Genomic DNA, 22,316 nt, shown 5'->3' on the forward strand with positions numbered 1-22,316 from the left:
AAAAAAAAAAAAAAAAAAAAAAAAAAAAAAAAAGTGCATTGTAAGCACTCCCCCAGTTAATTAAGATTTGCTAACATAATAAAATACTGTAAGTCAATGTATTCAACATACTTTCCCCCTCTACTAACAGTTTATTTGTTAGAATGTTCTCCTATACTTGCTGCTGTTTACAGTCATATTATAAAAAAAAATCTTTAAACTGTTGTGTTTTAGTGCTATGATAGGCAATCCATTAACATGTTTGACTTCTTAAGGTAGTAAATGTGAATAAGCTGTCCTGTATCTTTACCTTCAGCTATGCATTGCATGACAGAGATGAAGACATGTGAGTTTACTAGATATTATTCACAAATACAGAAGATATGTTACCTTATCATCTTATACATATGGACTGCAGTAAATGGGTTATTTGGTTCCTTAGCTTTTAAATTTTAAATAAAGGTCATAACTTTGTTCATAATGAACCTATTTATATAATAAGTGATGGATTGAGTTGTGTTACTTTATTTGGTAAATGTCATCAGTCCAATGCTTGATGCAATATTATTGCAAACAAACATGCTATTAAAAGCAACTTGATGAATAATATTGTAAACTTAAAAGGACTTTTTTGTGTGAAATGTGAAATCATTTTAAAGGAGTATTGGTCAATTGAGAATTAAATAGATTCTGTTATGTTTCTGAACATAATGTTTTAAATTATTTTAAAGTCTGCATTATTTTCTAATATTAATACAGGTATATAGCATGGTCAAGGTAAAGATGCATTTATACAATATGTCTCAGTCATGCCAGGATTTTCTGATTCTAACTGAAAGCAGATCTATGAACTTCATATTAATCAGTTCAAGGAGAATAACAGGCATGCATACATAGATGATTTCCTCTATTCTGTATTTTTAAATTTAATTTTATTTGTAATTCATTTTTACACACATATTCCATTCCCTGCCCCCCTCCATCCACCCTCCAACCTCTCCACATCCCACACCTCCTCCTCACCCCACCCCATCTCCACATGGATGCCCCCACCGAACCCCACCTCACCTCTAAATTCCCTGTGGTCTCCAATCCTTTCAGCATTAGGTGCATCATCTCTGAATGACCTGGAAGTCCTCTACTGTATGTGTGTTGGGGGTCTCATTTCAGCTGGTATATGCTGTTTGTTTGATGGTCCAGTTTTGGAAAGATCTCAGGGGTCCAGATACCTTAAGACCTCCTACAGAATCACCTTTCTCCTCAGTTTCTTTCAGCCTTCCCTAATTCAACAACAAGGTGCAGCTGCTTCTATCCATTGGTTGAGTGCAAATTGGAAATGGAGAAGAGCCTGAGGAAAAGAAGGTCCAAGGACAGGTCCAAAGTGGGATCCCACTCAAGGGCAGGTCCCAAGACCTGACATTATTACTGAGGCTCTGAAATGCTCACAAAAAGGGATCTATCATGTTTGTCCTCTGAAAGATCCAACAAGCAGCTGAAAGAGTCTATTCTGTATTTTTAAACTTTCTTCTGCACTTTTGTTTGTCAGAAAGCAGAAGACCAGTGCAAGATGCAACAGAGATATACCAGGGCACTGAGCAGATATTTATAAAAGTGGTATACTGCATCATCACTCAGATCCAACTGCTAGGATTCATAAATAAAAATGGAATTTACATTCTCTTACCTAAATGAAGAGATGGCTACAACCTTTATTCAATGCTCGGGTCCTACTTGGCTGTTTCTCAGCAACTAACAAATAGCATAACCATGAGAATTGCCCTTCTCAGCATTCCTTCAATGCCCTTACACATTTTTATCTCATGTCTCTTATTCTTCCTCATTCTAAGATTTTCTCTGGTTTATAATGTTCTCCATAAATTTCTCCATAAAAGATTATAAAGTCAGTTGTACTTGTGGATCTTAAATAGGTTAAAACTTTCTGTATATTATTCTCCCCATTGAATTTTCTGGTTAAATGATTCTCAGAAAGATGAAGGAATTTTCCACATGCTCAAACAAATATTAGGAAAAACAATTCTGAATACACTTTCTTCCTTATCCTTACTGGCTGGATATTTCTGGTTTGCATTTCTCTCAGAAGGTTGTAGGATCTTTATCTGGAGTAGCAATTCTGAACCATCACCGTAATTTTGTAATTTGTGTGGGTGCACTATACTGGGAAATAGGAGGGATGGTAAATAAAGGACATTCCCTTTATGTCCTAGATAACTGTTTGTATTCTATTACTATAAATTAGACACAACAGTGTATTCAATATCAGAGAATATGTAATTTTTATTAAATACATTACAACATAATACATTATCATTGGATAATTTTTAGAAAATATGGCCAAATTAAGATAAATTTAGTGGTATTTTCAGAGGTTCTGTTCTGTTTTGTTTTGTTTTAGGAAGCATTGGCTGGGATTTTTATTCTGTCTTTCTCTTACTGATCCTTTGTTTTTCAATTTTGTGTATTTATGAGTTTTCTATGTGGACATTTGTTACAGCACGTTTATTGTTTCTGGTTTTTATTTGTTTTATTTTCCTCTGCATGTTTGTTCTATTGTTGTTTTGTTCTCTTCTGGTTTATTTGATCTTTTTTTAAAAATTGCTTTTTTGGCTTATAATGAGAAAGAGAAAGAAGGCATAGAGCCTATAGGAAAGCAGGTGGGAAGGATCTGGGAGGATATAATGGTATAATGGTACCAATACCACGATTATAATATATTGTAGCAAAACATTTCTTTTTTAAAAGAAGAAGAGCATGACCAGGGTGCAGTCTCCTTGGGAATGAAAATTGTGCCTTTTGCAGCAAGAGGAACAGTAATTATAGTAGCAGCCTATAAAAATTAATAAGGTTCTTGTATTTTCAAAATATGGAAATATAATTCATGAATTGAATTACATTTTTAACATTAGTCATGGAATTTATTGTGTTTCTGTTTAGTGTGTTGATATTTTTAAACAATCAGTGTTGCTAGGTAATATGAAAAGCAAAGGTGAATTAAATGTGCATTCAAAATGTGAAAGCTTGATAATATTTCACTTTGTAAAATTCTTTCAGCAAGTATTCTACTTCTGTAGTATGTCTAAGACTCCTTAATGTTTACCTTTTCATAAAGCAAACACAATAACATTTTAAAGATACCTCACGTTTCTTCTGTCAGATTATATAGCTCTATTTGTTCTGTATTAATCATTAAAAGGTATTTAAAATTTGATTTTTTATTAGTTTATTATTGAAAGGTTTTTTAAATTAATATATTTTTATTATGGCCCTTATTGCCCAACTCCTCCTAGATTTTTTCCACCTTCACACCAACCCAAATTTACTTCTTTTCTTGCTGTCTCTCTGTCTCTAGAAAAAATTAATAATAAAATAAAAACAAATTAACCCAAATAGGGCAGAACAAAGAAAAGGGAAAATGAGGGAGCTGAAGAAAAGCACAAGAAGCACACATACAGGAACACACACACACACACATACATGAACACACACAGAGAGAGAGAGGAGAGAGAGAGAGAGAGAGAGAGAGAGAGAGAGAGAGAGAGAGAGAGAGAGAGAGAGAGAGAGAGAGAGAGAGAGATCCGATAAAACCATAAAATCAGAAATCGTAATGCATAAGAGAAAGTTCTTTAGGCAAAATAATAAAATCTTAAACAGAAGTATAAGACCAAAACAAACAAACCAACAATATACCTTCCAAAATTTCCACTGAGCTCAGTATGTGCAGTCTGGCCTTAAGTATGGTTTAGACACCCAGTTAGACTGTGTGGGAAAAATAAACCTAATTTTTCATTTGCTAATTTGCTACTGGATATCAATTATAGATAGCTTCTGAATTGGGGATGTTGGCTTATGTTCACTTCTACTTTAAGTACAGAAAACCATCAGTACAGGACTAGACTGTTGTAGATCCTGTGTATGCTGCCAGTCTCTGTGACTTTCTATGTGACCCAGTCCTGTTTGTTTAAAAAGCACTGTTTTCTAAATGTCCCCTTAACCCATCTGACTCTTTAAATCTTTCTGCCTCTTGTTCCACGGTTTTTAGACCTTTGGGAGTTGAGGGGGTTGGCACAGAAATCTCATTTAGGACAAAGAGTTCCAAGATCTCTCACTCTGCACATTGTCTGGCTGCAGGTCTCAATATTTATTCTCATCTACTGTGTGAGAAAGCGTCTTTGGTGATAGCTGATTAATACATTAATCTATGGGTGGAGCAGAATGTCTGTAGGAATCACTTTATAACTCTGGTCTTTTTATTGGGATTTTCCCAAGGTCTCAGGAATATCTAGTCAGGTTCTTGACTATATGAGCGGTGTTGAGATGGGTTTCATCTCATGGAGTGGGATTTAAATCATATCAGTCAATGGTTGGTTAATCTCATAAGCTTTGTGACACTATTGCAATAGAACATCTTACAGGCTGGTCAGCATTGTAAAGCAAAGGGTTTGTAGCTTGGTTGGTATTTACTTTTCTCCTTTGGTAGTGTTCAAAGAGCCTCACAGTGCTATGAACACTAGTCATATGAGTGTAAGCTCCCAGTAGAAATCAGCTTGACTTCTCCACATTAAATAATTTGTGTAGATGCTATCTTGATGATTAGGGCCTTGCCATCAGTTTGTGGGGAGAGGCTAATAGCCTCAGAAGTACCCTGAGATATTTGTTTATTTCAGATCCCTTTGGTGAATGACCTGATTAAATGTAACCCATTCTTGGAACTGGAATCTATATTTGAAGACAAGAATTGTATATCACTGGCTCAATTTTCCTCAATATTTGGAGGTGACATTTAGATCACCTTCATATATGTATCTATTTTTACAGATTCTGTTATATTGTTTCCAATTAAACACTCAAATGGATGTTGAATTTAGTTGTCCATCCTGATATTTAACTTCTTTCTGTTCCCCTCCTTATTTGATCCTCTGTTCCACCCCCTACCCCTATCAACCCACAACTCTCTGTTCTATTTTCCCTTCCTAGAGAAATCCATCCCTTCTCCTAATTCCTTACTATATAACTACCCTCTATAGTTATGTTGATTCTAGCCTCTTTATGGAAGACTTTAAAGATAACATCTACATAGAAGTGAGTACTAACCATATCTGTCTTTTGAGGTCTAGTTTGAAACATTCAGTATGATATTATCCTAGCTACTTCAATTTAACCGTGAGTTTCAATTTGTAAATACATGTTCATTACCCATTCATTTATTGACTGACAGCTAGACTCTTTCTAATTTCTGGCTATTATAGTTAGAGCAGTAGTGAATTTGGTTGAGCAAGTCACTATAGTAGCATGAAGCTCCACTTTGGGTATATCTCAAGCATAGTATAGCTCAGTTTTGAGGTTTATGTATTCTCATTTTCCTGAGAAACAGACACACTGATTTTCCAATGTGGCTATACAACGTTGCACTCCCAACAGCTATGGATAAGTGTTCTCCTTCTATGTCCTCCTCATTTGCTATATTAATCATTGACCATAAAACTTAGGCATTCTGACAGGTGTAAGATCAAATATATTAAAAAGTGACTTTGATTTGCAATCTCCTATTTGCTAAGGACATTGGATATTTTAGTAAGTGCTTCATGTGTATTTGAGTTTCCTCTTTTGAGAATTCTTTGTTTAGATTTGTTCTTCACATTTAATTGGGTTGTTTTAACTATATATATTTGAATATTACCTGTTTATTAGATATGTAGTTGACAGAAAATATTTTCTCATTCTGTAGGCTGCTTCTTTGTCTAATGGTATCATTTACATAAAAAACTTTTCAATTTCATAGGATCCCATTAATTGTTTTTTCTTATTATCTGTACCAATGATAATCTGTTCACGAAGTTTGTTTATGTGCCAATAACTTTAAGGCTATTCTTCACTTTCTCTTTCATCATATTTAATATATCGGCCTCAGGTTCATGTGCTTGACCCACAGGGAGTTGATTTTTGTGCATGGTGACATAGATGAATCTATTTGGATTCTCATTCATACAGCCACAAATGGTTGAACAGCACCATTTGTGAAAAATGCAGTCTTTTTTATAATGTATATTTCTGACTTATTTATAAAAATGTAGATTCCCATAGGTGTGTAGATTTATGTCTGTGTCATCAATTTAATTCACTCAATCAATGTGTCTTCTTTATTTCAATACCATGCTGAGTTTTTTACTATTTCTTTGTAGTAAAATTTGAAGTGAAGACGGTGACACTTCCAGAATTTGGATAAGGATCAAACTGAATCTGTAGATTTTTTTTGGTCATTGCTTTTGGCCATTTTTTTTCTATTTTAATCCTACAAGATCCATGAATGTGGAAAATCTTTTCATCTTCTAATATCTTTTTCAATTTATTTCTTCAGTTTTTCTTGTCTTTAAGTTTTTATTATGAGTCTTTCACTTACTTTGTTAGAATTACCTCAATATTTTTAATGTTTTTTGTTGCTATTGTGAAAGGTGTCATTTTTCTAATTTCTGGCTAATACCATGTGTTATTTGTATGTAGGAAGGTTACTGATATATGTATATTAAATTGTACCTGAGTCTTTGCTGAGAGCTTATCAGCTGTTGGAATTTCTTGGTGGAATTTTTAGGCTCCTCTATGTATACAATCATACCATCTGCAAAGAAAGATACTTTGACTTCTTCTGTTCTTATTTGTATTACTTTTATCTTCTTCAGTTGTCTTATTGTTCTAGCTAAGACTATATTGAGTAAGTATGGAGAGAAAGGATGACCTTGTCTTCTACCCAATTTTAGTGAAATTATTTGACGTTATCTCTATTTAAGTTGATGTTGGCTATTGGCTATAAGTCATCCCTTATTAATTTGATTTATGTACCTTGTGTTCTTAGTATCTCCAGGATTTTAATCATGAAAAGTTTAGATTTTGTCAAAGGCCTTTTCTGTATCTACTGAGATAACCATTTGTTTTTTGTCTTTTTTGTCTGTTTATGTGGTAGATTACAATTATTGAACCATCTCATTTACCCAAAACAGCAAACTTGAGTAGTGAATCCTTTCTTTAACTAGATTCCCTTCCATTTTTCTGTGATACAGTCATCTGATAAATTTAAGGATAAATCTGTATGATGTTAAAACTATTATTTTTCCATCAAATACTATGTCTGTGATGAGTGGAAATTCTAGTGAAATTAATCATTTTAAAAATATTAACAGCTGGGCAGTGGTGGCGCACGCCTTTAATCCCAGCACTCGGGAGGCAGAGGCAGGCTGATTTCTGAGTTTGAGGCCAGCCTGGTCTACAAAGTGAGTTCCAGGACAGCCAGGGCTACACAGAGAAACCATGTCTCAAAATAAAAAAAGTTAACGTTTCATTATATTATGCCATTTCAATAACCTGGTTAATTTTAGGCTTAAAAAACCTGTATCACAATTAACAACTATACTGATTTTATTTTCACTTAGAATTTTTTTGTTTGACAAAAGGAACAGTGTGAAGACTGAAGCTGGTATTGATAAATTAATTAAAATGTAGCTTTACAGATTCAAAAGGTCAAAATAAAAGACTTCTTCTGAACTTAGGTGGGACTTTGTTTATTTCTGGTTAAGGATTTTGTTGCCACCCACTTCTAAGGGTTGAAAAAATTCCTACAGATGGAGGGATGAGGTTCCTTATAGGGACAGAAAAGACTTCTGTAGTCCATAAGGGAAGCTACAGAATATAGTCTCTCAGAAGGAAACTATCATTCTTAAGTCAGAGGGGATAAACATACACACACATATTAAATAGGCATAGAGATATGGGATACCTTTATCTAATGCCTGATTTTAATGGAATTGATTTGAGTTTCTCTTCATTTAGTTGATGTTGGGGGCTTGGCTGTTGGCTGTAAACCACCTCCTATTAATATACAGGATGTTATAGCTGTTTTCTACTGAGGAGGATCTTACTCAGAGCAGTTAGTTCTCATCCAATTGAAGAGGGATCCTCTGGTCATGTAGTGGCAAATATTCTTAATATGATTATCAGCTAAAATATATCATGTGATTAGCATATTATATTTTTCAAGAAACTAGAAAAATAATTATAAAAGGCTGTAAGCAAATGACTTAATTACAGAGTAAAACTGAGAGGATTTCTTGGAAGATTTAGGGGTATAGGGAAACAGGGGTGAGAAATACACAGTGGGCCTGTGGAAGTAATCATAGTGTTGATTCATGGTGAAAGTGACTGGTCCTATTGCCAGGACTATTGCACTAAAATGAGCCAGCAGAAGTAGCAGAGGGTTAAAGGGCACCAAAGGAAGACAGACAGAAGACAATGGAGAACTAATGTAAAGAATTGTGTCTTGCCTACTATAAAAAGGGTGAAGGTCTCTTTTAGCTAGAGTTTTTCCACAGCATCTGAAAGGTCTGATTGTAGATGTATCAGGAACAAGTAAATGTAGCTGTTGCAAGGTGAGAACTATTGGGAAAGCTTTTGTGGAATGTTTTGTTTGGAAATATGATGAAGTTCAATAAGTGAAACATTTAAAAGACAGTAAAAACATAAGTATGAGGATAAACAGGAGGTAAGAGTCAGAATGAGAGAGAAGAAGAAAGAATTTTTGTCTGGTCCCTCTGACTTTAGGCTCAATTCCAAAATAGTTAGGGTCTGTTGGTATAGAAACAGCACTGGGTGCAAAGGGCACAAGCCCCTTCCTTAACAACAGTTAGAGCTAGACATTTTTACCTAGGGAATACTGACTGCAGCAGTCAAGGTGTTGAGCTGGTGTTAAGCTGATCTGAGCTACTAAGATAGAAAGATGGCAAGGGCAGCTTCTTCAACTGTTCTGATGACAAGTCCCAAAACAATGTCCAGAGGATAGCCCATGGTCCATTAGTGTCCTCACTTGTCTGCTTTTATGGGTTTGGAATGCTGATCTCTCAAGACTTGCTTTGAGCTGACATAGGGTCAAAAATTGGAGCAACAGGTAGAGTGCCTCATAAGAGGCTCAACACAAGGGACAAGGATTAAACTTAACAGTTGGCAAAGATCAAGAACTGGAGTTAGCAATGGGGGAAAAGGATTGTGAGAGGGGGTGACCAGGAGTGGGGTAGTGAGCAAGATGTAAAGTGACTGAGTAAATTAATTAATTAATTAGTAAATTGAATAATTTTAAAAACCTCAGGAGGTAATGACCATACAAGTTTGTTGGGAACATTAAGAAACAAAGCTATTTGTAGAAAATATTTATATCTAGATTATTATGAATTAAATAAAATTGCACATGGCTGAGGCAGGTACCAGAGTTTTATAGAAGGAGAAGGCAACTCTAGTTATCTGTTCATTACATCAGTTTGAACACACACTGGAAAATAAAATAGTGAGAGCATCAAACAAATGAATCTGGCCAAAATGTGTCTAAGAGATAGTCATCACTTTTATGTAAGACAAGCTATATAGACTTATTTCAAATAATAACAATGTCAGCTTTTATTTAATGAACAGAAACAGAGTATTTCAATAATGTATAGTTACAAATAATTTGAGATGGTGAATTTTGAAAATTAGGGCTGTTACCTTTAATGGACATAGCATTTGAAAATGTGAATTAATATATATTTTTATATCAGATTGTAATATATATTCCAAGAATATATATTAAATATCAGGCTGCATAAAGAAACAATTCTAAGTGTTTTTCCCCCAAAGAAATGATTTTTAAATATTCAATTTAAAAATACTGAATTAGCAAATGAAAGATGAAAGAAGTCAATTGTGTCAAATCTGTAACAAATAATTTACATGCAACATAGACTGAATTAACAAAGAAGTCTAAAGTCAACTTTTTTTCTCCTTTTATTGATGGATAAATCTCTAGGTTACCACATACTGACAACAGTAAGCATTTTTTTTTTTTTAAATATAAGTCACTTCAAAAGTAGATTGATAAAGTAAAACAACCAAATTAAATGACCTTTTGGCTCCTGTTACTTTAGCAACATTATTTCCAAAACCCCTGTACTATTTTTGGCTCTCAAAGTAAGAATGTAAGCATTGCACCGCATAGCTTTATCTATACATCTCCTCCTGAAGAATCTGGCATCTACCTTTAATTGGGGAACACAGGTCGTTGGGCTCTAAACCCTGAAATTAGCTTTTACTAAATGTGAGAGAAAAGGAAATGCAAGGGGGGAATGTGATGGTAAAGGCAATGCCCAGTTGAACTTGGATGCAGGCCCCATAGCACTTGTGTGATAGGCTTAGACACAAGGGTCCCCTACTGACAGTATTTTCATGATGTTCAATAGACATTGAAGGCAGAGTAATTGTTATTTTCTTCTCTGTTTGAGACCTTTAGGATCTAAGATCTCTATTTTGCATGAGAATTCATCCCCTGCCATATGAGACATGAGGAGTAATTCATCCTCAGATAAGGAGGGGTATTTATATTTATTTTTTTATTCTAATTTTTAGTTTTTTATTAAGACTATGCATATTTATTTTTTATTTTAATTTTTAGTTTTCTATTGAGACTATGCAAGCAGCAGCAGAAGCAGCCAACTTCTGACAGGCCTTATTTCCCATGTATTCTTGTCCTGCAATGCAGCCAGAATAAAACTTATTCTGGTAGAAAGGTACTCCATGCAAAGTACTGGCTGGTGCCTAGGAGGGTTTCTATCATGCAAGAGGATTATAATTTAACATATTGTACTAAAGCACAACTTTTATAATCAATTTTTAAAATATGCCTGATATAGTTTGTACTAATGATACTTAATTTTATATTAAACTTGTTTTGCTTTATTTGCTTAATTTTTTATTTGCTTTATTTAATTATTTTGCTTAATTTTTATAAGCTTAATTTTGAAAACATATGTAAAATACTACGTGATGGGAAATAACAGAAAACTATATATGAGATAAAAATTTGCCTATTCCTCAAAGATTGTCCCTGTAAATTCAATTTTTTACTTAGCATGACTGACCATTAACTTGTATATCTTAATTATCTTTAATAATTTATAATTAGTAATAGTTATTTTATACAATTACAGTTTTATAATATTATTCCTTTTAAGTTGGAGCTTTAAAATTTTAATTCTTGAATTAAAGAACCTTTAATATCAAAATAATGTGCCAACTATAAGTACAGTTCATAGAAAGACTGGCCTTTTTAGTGTAATTTTACAAATTTCCAGTTTTTATAAGACTGAGTTTTTCCAAATAACTAAAGCTTAACCAAGATAGTAAAAATATTATAGTTTTTATATGATTAAGTTTCACCAAATAGCTAAATCTTAACAAAGACAGAAAAAGTATCAGTTTTTATAATGCAGTTTTACCAAATGGCTAAACCTTATTAAAGTTAGCAAAAATATAACAGTTTTTGTTTGTTTGTTTGTTTGTTTGTTTGATTGTTTTTGTATGATCTAATTGTTAGAAGCCTGGTATTTCTTCCTTATTCTAAAATAAGCAATACAATCATCACTAGAGGGACACTACATGATCACCTCAACCAAATTGGCACTAAAGTCACATGGTATGCTTCTATCCTAATGAGATCACCATCCAAGATGGCAGCAAGCCAAGGTGTACCCATTAGGCACATAAGCTTTTCCTAAACATGTGCTGATTCCATCTTAGATGCATGCCATTTAATAGTGAACTAAGCTTATCTATATTGCGCCTGTAAACTAGTAACCCTTTATTGTTACAGAGTTAAGCTGATGTTTTCTGCTTGGACTTTTACAGCCTTTTTAAACATTACTTACAGATTTGAGATAAAAAGTATTAAGCAAATTAGAGTGGGGAATATTCAGTGAATTCAACCTCTCTGATTACACTCAGCCATTTTTAAAGATAGTAAACAAAACAAAACAAAACAAAAGGTGTGGGGTAATTAAAGAATTTAACAAACTTAAGAAAAGGATATGAGATACACAACAGTAATCTCCTTTGGGCATAGTGTACATTTTAGCTGTTTTTAAGCACATCGTATCTTTTCCTGAACTGTTCAATGTTTTGTTCTCTTCCCTGTCACAGACTCAGGAGGCCAGCCTGAGATAGAGACATTGGAGGACACTTTTAAACAAGCATTCTTGGCTTAGAACAGACCGGTCAAATTAAAACTCTAGTAGAAGATCATGAAATAATATTTCAATATTACCCATGGATGTGATTGGAGTAGTCTCAGTGATTGTTCCTTATGGTGCTTCAGAGATGAGCTGGACCAATGACTTGTGACAATGAGTATTTTATATATATTTAAACAGATATTCTCTTTATTTACATTTCAAATGTTATGCCCTTTCCTAGTTTCCCCTCCAAAAGTCCCCTCCCCTCTCCCCCTGCTCCCTAACCTTCCTACGCCCCCTTCCTGGACCAGGCATTCCCCTATACTGAGGCATAGAACCTTCATAGAACCAAGGGCCTCTCCTCCCATTCATGAATGACTAGTCCATCCTCTGCTACCTATGCAGCTAGAGACATCCATCACCCCAGAAAAGGAACAAACTAGATAGGAAATCATTAAAGAGAACTTTTTAAAATTATGATAAGGATGTTGGAGTGTTGCTCTCCCAAGTAGTTCCTGACAGTCATAGGGCTGTGGAAAGACTGACTCACTTTTGTTTAACAGGCTGGCTACCTAGTGTTTGATGGGGTTCCGATGAATATATGGAAAGCACAAATTTGGCTTGATTTTGTTTGTTGGTTTTTCTTCTGGTTTTTAAATCTCTTTTAGGGGAGACGGGGTAGGACACAAGGCTGGGGAGAGCAGATCTGGGAGAACTGGGAATTAAGTGAGATCAGGATGCATTATGTGAAATTCCCAAATAATCAATAAAAATATCAGGGGTAATTATAAAGATACAAGTTTGGAGGTCCAGAAGAACCAAGAGGCAATGTGGCTCTGGGAATGGTTCTAAGTCAAAACCTTGACAAAGAATAAATGAACTGTGCATTTTATTGGGGAGGAGCCCTCAGAGGACAGTGCTCTTCCATCTTATGGATTTATTTATACCTGGTTAGATAATCAAAATTGAAAGTGGCAAGTTTGAGCAGCAATGCCCATTTGAATCGTGGAGTTGTAGTGAACTCCATACTTACGACTGTCAGGCCAATAAAAGGTTCTCATAGTTTTTGCTAAATCTCTTGGAATTTTTAACCAGTTGTTTAGAGCATCATCTGATTCTTGAAATGACCAAACAAATCAGTTAATAAAAGGAATCTCAAACTTCATGAGATAGTTCCAGGACTAAAGAACTGCAGGGCTCATGGAAGATTCTCAGAGATTTCAGGCAAATGAATGGTATCATATCCAGTGATGGTCTCTAGTGCTCTCAACTGAGCAGGCTTTGCAGAATAAAGCTCCAGTGAGCTCCCAGTTGTAACTAGGTTGGGTTCCTCTTTATTAAGGCCAGATTAACTTAGCTGGGTATTTAACTGTTGCATTACTGTGAATGCAGCCTGGCTTCACACCTAGATCAGAATGTCAGGGCAAGTAAGTAAGGTCACAGAAAAGGTCAGACAGAATGTGAAAACAAAATGTTTCCTGAAAGATGCTGGTGACTATGCAAGGTCATTGCTCCCACACTATCATCTTCGAGCTGCCTGACAGGGACCAGGGTTCCTGATACTTTCCTGGGATTCAGCACTATATGATAGAAGAATTAAGAGGTAGCTTTAGAGAGATAGAAGGTGGAAAGAAAGGGAACCTCAGTCATACTTATGATGGAAGCATTTGTTTTTTTCACCCAAGAATGTTAATAGCAAGAATGACTACAGAGAAAGATGAAATATAGCCTCTTGTGGGGGCAGAAACAACTTTTCTAGTCTACAAGGCAAACCAGGAAGTATAGTCTTTCCAGAGGAAAGCATCAGGTGTCCTGCTAAATTTCAATGTGATTAAACACCTATGTTATTTCTCTGTCTTTAGCCTGCAGTGACCTGGAATTCAGAGAAGTGGCAAACAGACTGCGAGACTGGTTCAAGGCCCTTCATGAGAGTGGGAGCCAGAACAAGAAGACAAAAGCATTGCTGAGGCCCGAGAGAAGCAGTAAGATTTTAAAATTGAATAAAGCTGTTATCTGGAAGACAGTGACCTAGATCCGGAAAACCTCTCAGAATAAACACACTTGTCAACATTTATCTTTTATCTTGTGAGTTCAAGTCCCCGTGGGCTACTTAGCAGGATGCTGTTTAAAATTGAAGAAAGCAAGAAGGAATAAAAGAAAGGAGTTACCAAGGATATGATCAATACATAACAGTTTTGTCCTGTATACTAAATAGAGATCACACGGAGACTCAATGGGATCGTGATGACAAGTATAATTTGGTCCTGTGTGAAATGGACAAATAAGTTACTTAAAAGTCAGTTTCACACTGATTGCTTGGCTAGCATGGGACATATCATCTGCACAGTTGTTAATCTCACCCATTGTGCAGAAGACTAAAATCACAATTTTTGAGTCAAACTACAGTAAGCTATAATTAAATACTGGCCAGGATGATGAACTCTGGCCAGTCCCATTCCATGGTTTCCGGAAAACGGTGACAAGTCAAATGAATCACATTTTATAGAGGCTTATAAAGGTAAATCCATCAGGAACAAGCATACATCTTGACATATCTCCTACTTACTTATATACTTCCCAATACACGTGACCAATCACATCCAATTCAGGAAGTCAAACAACCTAGTTTGGTGAAGTGAAAACTTGTTTTTCTTTCATTTTTAAAATTATGCTTTTTTATTAGTTATTTTCTTCATTTACATTTCAAATGTTATTCCCTTTCCTAGTTTGCCCTCTGAAAATCAGCTATCCCCTCTCCCTACCATGCTTGCCAACCCACCCACTCCTGCTTCCTGGCTCAGGCATTCCCCTATAATGGGGCATAGAATCTTCACAGGACCAAGGGCCTCTCCTCCCATTAATGAACAACTAGGCCATCCTCTGCTACATATGCAGCTAGAGACACAAGTCCCTCCGTGTGTTTTCTTTGATTGGTGGTTTAGTCCCAGGGAGCTCTGGGGGTACTGGTTAGTTCATATTGTTGTTCCTCCTAGGGGGCTGCAAACTCCTTCAGCTCCTTGGGTACTTTCTCTAGTTCTTTCATTGGGGACCCTGTGCTCCATCCAATAGATGACTGTGAGCATCCACTTCTGTATTTGTCAGGCACTGGAAGAGCCTCTGAGGAGACAGCTATATCAGGATCCTGTCAGCAAGCTCTTGTTGCCAAGTGCAATAGTGTCTGGATTTGGTGGTTGTTTATAAGAAGGATCTCCAGGTGGGGAAGTTTCTGGATAGTCATTACTTCAGTCTCTGCTCTGAACTTTGTCTCTGTAACTCCGTCCATGGGTATTTTGTTTCACCTTCTAAGAAGGATCGAAGTATCTACACTTTGGTCTTCTTTCTTCTTGAGTTTCATGTGTTTATAGCCTCCGGCATTCCAGAAAGTATCTGTCCTTGGACATTATCCTTTGGCTTTTAGGTTAGAATCATTTTTGTCTTATGGATGTCTTAGATACATTAATTAAAGCTTAAAACATAACTTTATCTCTCACATTGGAAAACAAACCAACCAATCCAAAAGTTATAAAAATTGCCAGTAGAAAATAGGTATTACTATGTCACTTTTATGTTTTATTTATATGAAATTTATTTTTTTCCATTTATGTAAATTTTTTCACTTTTATTTTATGGTCCAATCATTGCTCCCCTCCTGGTTCATTCTCCTACAGTTCCTCATGCCATTCCTCCCCCCACCCCACCTTGTCTCCAAGAGGATGGACCCCTCTTACTTTTTATTTCATGAATTTAGAAACGATTTTGAAATATAGATGAATGTTTCCAAGATCAAAAAATTTATTTATTTTTCTAAGAGGAAGGGAAAAAATGGAAGAGATGTCCATATGAGTTCTGTAGCTCAGGTGTTAACGAACTTTCTGGCATGTGGCCCATATTTACTCTAATGATTATGAGCATCTGTTCTACTTAGAACCATCAATATGCAGTTTCTGTCAAGATGACAGCAACATCACACAGTTGTCTATAATATTTATACAGAATATTTTTTTCTGAAATATTTTTCTTACTTTCCTTTAATTATTTTTTCCATAGTTCCAACCTGTATATTTATGAATCTTCCCTTCTAAGATGATTTAATGATGTTAAAAAGTAAAGTCACCCATAGAGATAGGTTTTTTACAGTGCAAACGTATATTTCTTTTTCTTGCGAATTTCAGGGAAAAAAATGACAGTATTTACCTACGCAATCAGAGCGTTTTTGATGTGTGTCTTTGAGTGCAATATACAGTTTAGGGCAGTATATATCGTTTTCTGTCCTTCAGCGTGAATTTATTTTGTAGTAATAACAACTAGATACATTTATTCCCTAACCTAAATAAAATGTCTAACTTATGGAAAGTCCTACCATACCATTGCATACTTATAATTTTTAATAATTCTGCTATGGTAAACTACATACAGTTAGAAATTTAAAACACAGAGAGTTTGGTTTGATTTATTTAATAGGACAGCGAGCACAATTCAGGTATTATGATCCTTATAATAATTAACAAGGGCATTAACAAAGTCTCGAAAACTATTCTGCAAGATTCTATGGACTTTTAGATATTTTATGGAGAAAATTAAAAAAAAAATCTTAAATTACAATATCTTTTGAATAGGACAAACGAATCTCAAGAATACTTTGCCATTTCAATAGAAAGAAAAATTTATCTTCTAACAAGATAACAGTTTATTCTGTTTTTTAAATATATATTGTATATGAATCCTTAAACATTAAGCATCATTGATTAATCTTTTCTAACACTTTCTTTATTTTAATTTTTTACAGAATATTTTTAAGTAATATTTGATTTTATGTTAGGAAAAATTATTTCTTTAAGAAAATAATGTCTTATATATCTCATATACAATTAGTTTTCTGGAAGAGTCATGCCCACATAAAATTTTAATTTCAGTATATTTTTATTTTATAGAGAAACATGTGAAGTGGATAATTATAAAGTATTAGGCATCAGCAACTTCAGTAGATTTTATGAATATACATTTTATACTTTTTATAGCCATATGTTTCATTGTAGTACATCTCTTTAATGTGGTGAAATAAACAAATTTATTCACAGAGGCAAGTATGCACATTTCTCTAGACCAAATAAAGAGGTTAAAGATACACATTTAAATGCATGCTTTTGTATTTTGTCAATTAAAAAATAGCTGATAGTTGGCTAGCTATTATAAGAATATGATTTAAACTTAATAAGCATTTTAGAAATTATTTGATGTTAGCTTTATAAATCTATGCAACAAATTTTATCATTCATTTTTATAACAATCATAATATAAACATCAAGTAAATTTAATTTTGATGAACTTGATCAGTATTTTTAAATATTCTTTTTTATAAACTCTCAAGTTAGTCACAACATAGGCTTAGCAGTGTATGCTGTTCATTCTAAGCCTATAATTGCTTTTAATTAAATAACATTAAACTAGTCTCTTCTGCCAACTCTGACTTAAATTATAGAAACTGAATTTCAAAAATCTTTGAGCTGTGATTCATATGAATATTTGAAAACTATAACTTTATTTAGATTTTTTAAAAAATTGAAAGATATAGTTCATATACATATGTCATATAATATATGTATTACTTATTTGCAGTAAAGGTTTCTCTAAGAGATCTGATCTTATTTAATATCTTCACATTGAAACTAACTGACATTTAGATAAAATGTGCAAAAAATATTTCATTATCAGACTTGGAAGAGAAATCCCTGTGCACACCTGTCTTTATATATTGATAGCTTCCAATGCTCATTTTTCTGAGGACATCATGTCTATGGCTTAAAGTTGAACATGGTGGAGAAGCTGACTGTATTTGTGAGAAACTGGACACTTTCTACATCAAACAATCAACTTTATGTTTAATATGGAAGTATAACATAAAGCACAGTCTAGAACTGGTAGATGCTGACGTAGAATTAGTTTTTGTTAACACTGTTGGTTTACATTGATTTCCTTGAAATTATTTTTGGTATTACAGTTTGGTGAATGCAATTTCATATTATAAGATAGGAATTAAAATGACAAATTGATGAAATTCATACTTTTCCTTTTTTCTATTTCTATTTTTATTGGATATTTTCTTTATTTACATTTCAAATGTTATCCCCTTTCTGGTTCCCACTCCCCCCTCATAAGCCACCTATTCCATCCGTCTCACACTGCTTCCTCCTTTTTAATTAAAGTTTCTATTCATTTCTCTTAGATATAACGTTCAATGTATATATTTTCTTAATATTAATTATCGTAACACAAATTGTGTTGCAACTACAAGAGAAAGAGCTGAAATGTGTGCTCACTGACTAAACAAGACAGAAGAATAAATAAAAATTGTATTTGTTGTATTACTTATAATTTTCCTTTCAGACTTGTCTTTGTCTCAGCTAGACACTGTTCAAGTTGGATTCTGTCCAAGCACACTGTACATTCTGACCACATCACGAAACTTTGAATGGTTAGAATTTTAAAATGATGTACTATGCTTTTCAATGGAGGCAATGTCAAGCTAACAGAACGACCAGGGTACAGCATGGTAATGGCTCACAACTTTTATGTCCATGAAGAAAGGGGATGGACACACATTGAAGATGTACTATCTAATTTGGAAAAGGGCATGAGCAAGTTTAAAATTGCAGAGAAGATGAGTTCAGAGAAATCAGTTGTACCTGATGACGAGAGCAGTATCAGTGAAACTAAACCTGGTGTTTCTCACTGACTTCTTGGGAAACATAACCTAAGAAAAAATCATCAAAGGCTCCAACTGGTGAAAAGGTAGATGGATTTTAAAGACCGGATTCTGAACTGATGATGTTGATGAACAAGATTTCCTTTTGAAAATGACTCACACAGGGAAACAAATTTTAGAGGATTGTTTTCCAAGTTCCAATGACTACGAAATCAGAGTACATATTGAGCTGTCAGCAGAACTTGGATATATTACTAACACGGTGCTGATTGTTGCAGATATATAGATTTAAACAGTTATGTCATAGTGTAGCCCTGCACTGATGCTCCAGAGAGCTGAAGTCAGAAGTTGAGTTACAATGCCCTTGAGTGACCATTCTATGGAGGTAACAACTGTGCTTCACTGAAGATACCAGTATGTTGGAATTCCCAGGGCCCAGGAAAATAGTTAGAATGGTGAAGGGACAATAGCAGACAGAAACTGTTAGCAGATTGAAGCACTAAGCCTCAGAGACAACAATTTCAACAGGAGATGAAAAGTTACAATGGCACTGCTCCCAGAATTAGAAGAGCTTCTTCGCTTGCATCTCAGGCTTTGATGGGCCATGCCATCAATCTCCAAGATAAAACGCACCCAGTTCCCCATCACGTTGCTTTAGGCACACACTTTGACACAGCAAGAAAAAAATAACTAATTCATTGTATGGTATCCAGTAACAGGAGGACATGACTCTAACTGGAATGGAGCTGAAGCAAAGCCAGGTACCCAGCCTTACAAGTGAAGATGAGACCCATTGATATGAATATGAATTGTCATTGCACGGAGAGTGAAGACATTGTTTGTGTGGCTGCTACATTCATTCAAAATCAGTCAACATTCTTGAAACTTTTACAAGTGTTACACATCTTATTTTCATGACATGACTTTGAAACAGGTAGCAATAGTAGATTTTTCCATTAAGACAACACAAGTCTGATGTTTAGTTAACCAAATATTATCAAAGACTTTACATAAATGATTATAAGCCAATGTAGAAAGGAAACAATTTAAACCTAGACTATTATAACTATTACATCATCTATGTTTAAATCAACAAAATGTCAGTAATATCATAGCTTTTCAAAGAAATGGAGCTGACTGGAAAGATAGCTCAGCCATTAAGAGTACTGACTGCTCTTCCAGAGATCCTGAGTTCAATTCCCAGCAACCACATAGTGGCTTACAACCTGTAATGGGATCTGAGTCCCTCTTCTGGTGTATCTGAAGACAGCTACAATGTACTCATAAAAATAAAATAATTCTCAAAAAAAGAAAGAAAGAAAGAAAGAAGAAAGAGAGAAAATGGAGTAAACTGATAAAGTTTTAAGAGATCTTTATTATAAGTTTCATATGCAAAAAAGGTTTCATGAACATTCTTGGGGTCCAAGAGTCACCCACAAACCACACAAACTCTGACCCCAGACAGACTGGGATGATTTATTGAACACATACCCTATGACTGATCAATCAGGACTCATAATTTGGGGCTGATACTATGATCCTAAACATATTTCTTTGTCAGCTCATAAAGGATAAACCTGCAAAAACCATAGGTAACTCATACACAGGTATAGGAATTTCTACCCAGTGGTCAGCTCTTACTCAAGCCATTTTAGACAAAACAGTTTATATTGACCTTTAATTTGATAGGCCCTATTTAAGTTGTGTGGAATTTCTTAAGAATAACAAACCTCATACAGAGCATAACAGGGTATAAAATCATCAGGACCTTGCTCTGAGCCAATTTACTTTTCTGTGTCAATGTCTGGCAGGCATATTACAGCAATAATATGAAATAGCTGGTAGGCACGGAACCAAATGGTTACAGCTGTGCTAGAGGATAGGTCTCAACAAATATATATTGTTTGAATATATCTGAACACACTGAAAATTAATAATCATAGAAAGGCAATTAAATGCTACAAACACTTTCATAGACTTTAGGATGGTCAACTGAAGGAAAGGTTTCTTACTCTTTACTGTGTTGTGATTACCAGGGTAACATTAGTTTTTGAGACCCCTATAAATTATGTGTTTAAGTTACATGCCAAAATTTGCTCTTATTTTTTAAATTAAAAAAGAAGCCATATCAGAATTATAGTGAGAATCTTTACAAAAACTTTTAATAGAGTTTGTATAGTACTATGAAAGGAGTATGGAATTAATTTCCATTTTATCATTTTAGAAAGCATGATAAAGATGAGCATCTTATGCAAAATCCTCAGATGAGCAGTCTGACTCTGAATTGGATGATGTCTTATGTTGCTTCTTACCCACCAAATGTTCTTCACAGTGAGAGAAAATGATGGAATTACTTCAACCCCCAGGGTATACGAAGACATTCTAATTTCTTACCGAGATACTGCTCACTTTGTGTCATGCTGTCCTCACATTGAGAGGAAGATTGAATTCAGAATCAGATGGATTAAAATAATGTCTCATTTTAATGAAATAGGAGCCTTCTAGGTATAACAGCGAACTTCATCTATTGAAAACAAACATCTAAAGTTAGAAGATAAATTTTCTTTTCTCATTTCAAGTAATAAAATCTAACAACCGGATCATTGCTGATTTTGGTGCTTCTAATTATTGTGACATCTGGCAGTTTCTTCTTTTATTAGGATGATGTTGTAACATTCTCTATAATGAAATTTAATTATGTACTATAGCACGACTAAGGTATTATCCTAAAGGAGTGATATTGGAATTTTGATCAAATGACACTTAATATTTTGAAATGGTACTAATGTATTTTAACATATAATTATAAAATAAATATTTATGCAATTTATTTGATGCAATAAAGCTATCACATTTCATTATTCCTTGGGAAGTGACTCCATTGGTTGACTTGGCAACTCAGTAAACTGTAGGTAGTTTCTGATCCTTAGGAACATCTCATATCACACAATGGGAACTATTGTTACCACTAGCAAGTTGGAAATCCATAAGAAGTGGATTTCGAATCACTGGCTGAATATAACTTCATCAATCATATTGTATTCTTAGCCAGAAAGGAAACCTTTCTTCCTAATTAAAATAGTTTATGGTTTCAGGTTACTATTAAACAAGAATATGAACCTAGTTTGAAGAAAATGGCTAAAAATATACGTGAAATTTTTCATCATCTCTAGCAACTATGAGAATAAAAATCTAAAATAACTCTGAAATTTCTTCTTACCCCAGTCACAACGGCAAACATAGATAAGGCAAACTACAATTTCAAAAAAAAAAATATGGAATACTTGACTATGAGGTATCTTGAAATGTTCAATAATTAGTAGCTAAAACAAAGGGAAATATATAATTTTAACATAAACCAAATAATTAAAAATTACAATGATTTTTAGAGGTTTAATGTAAAATCAAATGATTCTATACACCATGGTTTCCCTTGAACTAGATGCAAGGCAATAAACAACAACTATTTTATGCTACTTCATTTGAGACATTAATATGCCAAATTATTTTCAATATATCACAGGAAGAACATATATTTAATATTACATGTTCACATTTTGTTTTGGTTATCTGTATTTTAACTGTGCATTAAGTTATTT

The 22,316-nt window shown here is 34.2% G+C and overlaps 1 protein-coding gene across 5 annotated transcripts in view; it reads left to right on the forward strand.

Moving 5' to 3' along the window:
- Spock3 (SPARC (osteonectin), cwcv and kazal like domains proteoglycan 3) overlaps positions 1-22,316 on the forward strand; it is a 370,262-nt gene that overhangs the window by 331,379 nt on the left and 16,567 nt on the right. For all 5 annotated transcript variants that reach the window (XM_021218629.2, XM_029532098.1, XM_021218628.1 and 2 more), the window contains one exon: positions 13,877-13,996. In XM_021218629.2, coding sequence (XP_021074288.1) covers positions 13,877-13,996 — 120 coding nt within the window. The remainder of the gene's footprint in view (positions 1-13,876; positions 13,997-22,316) is intronic.

This window comes from Mus pahari, chromosome 19, assembly GCF_900095145.1.
Source record: "Mus pahari chromosome 19, PAHARI_EIJ_v1.1, whole genome shotgun sequence".
Classification (NCBI taxonomy): Eukaryota; Metazoa; Chordata; class Mammalia; order Rodentia; family Muridae; genus Mus; species Mus pahari.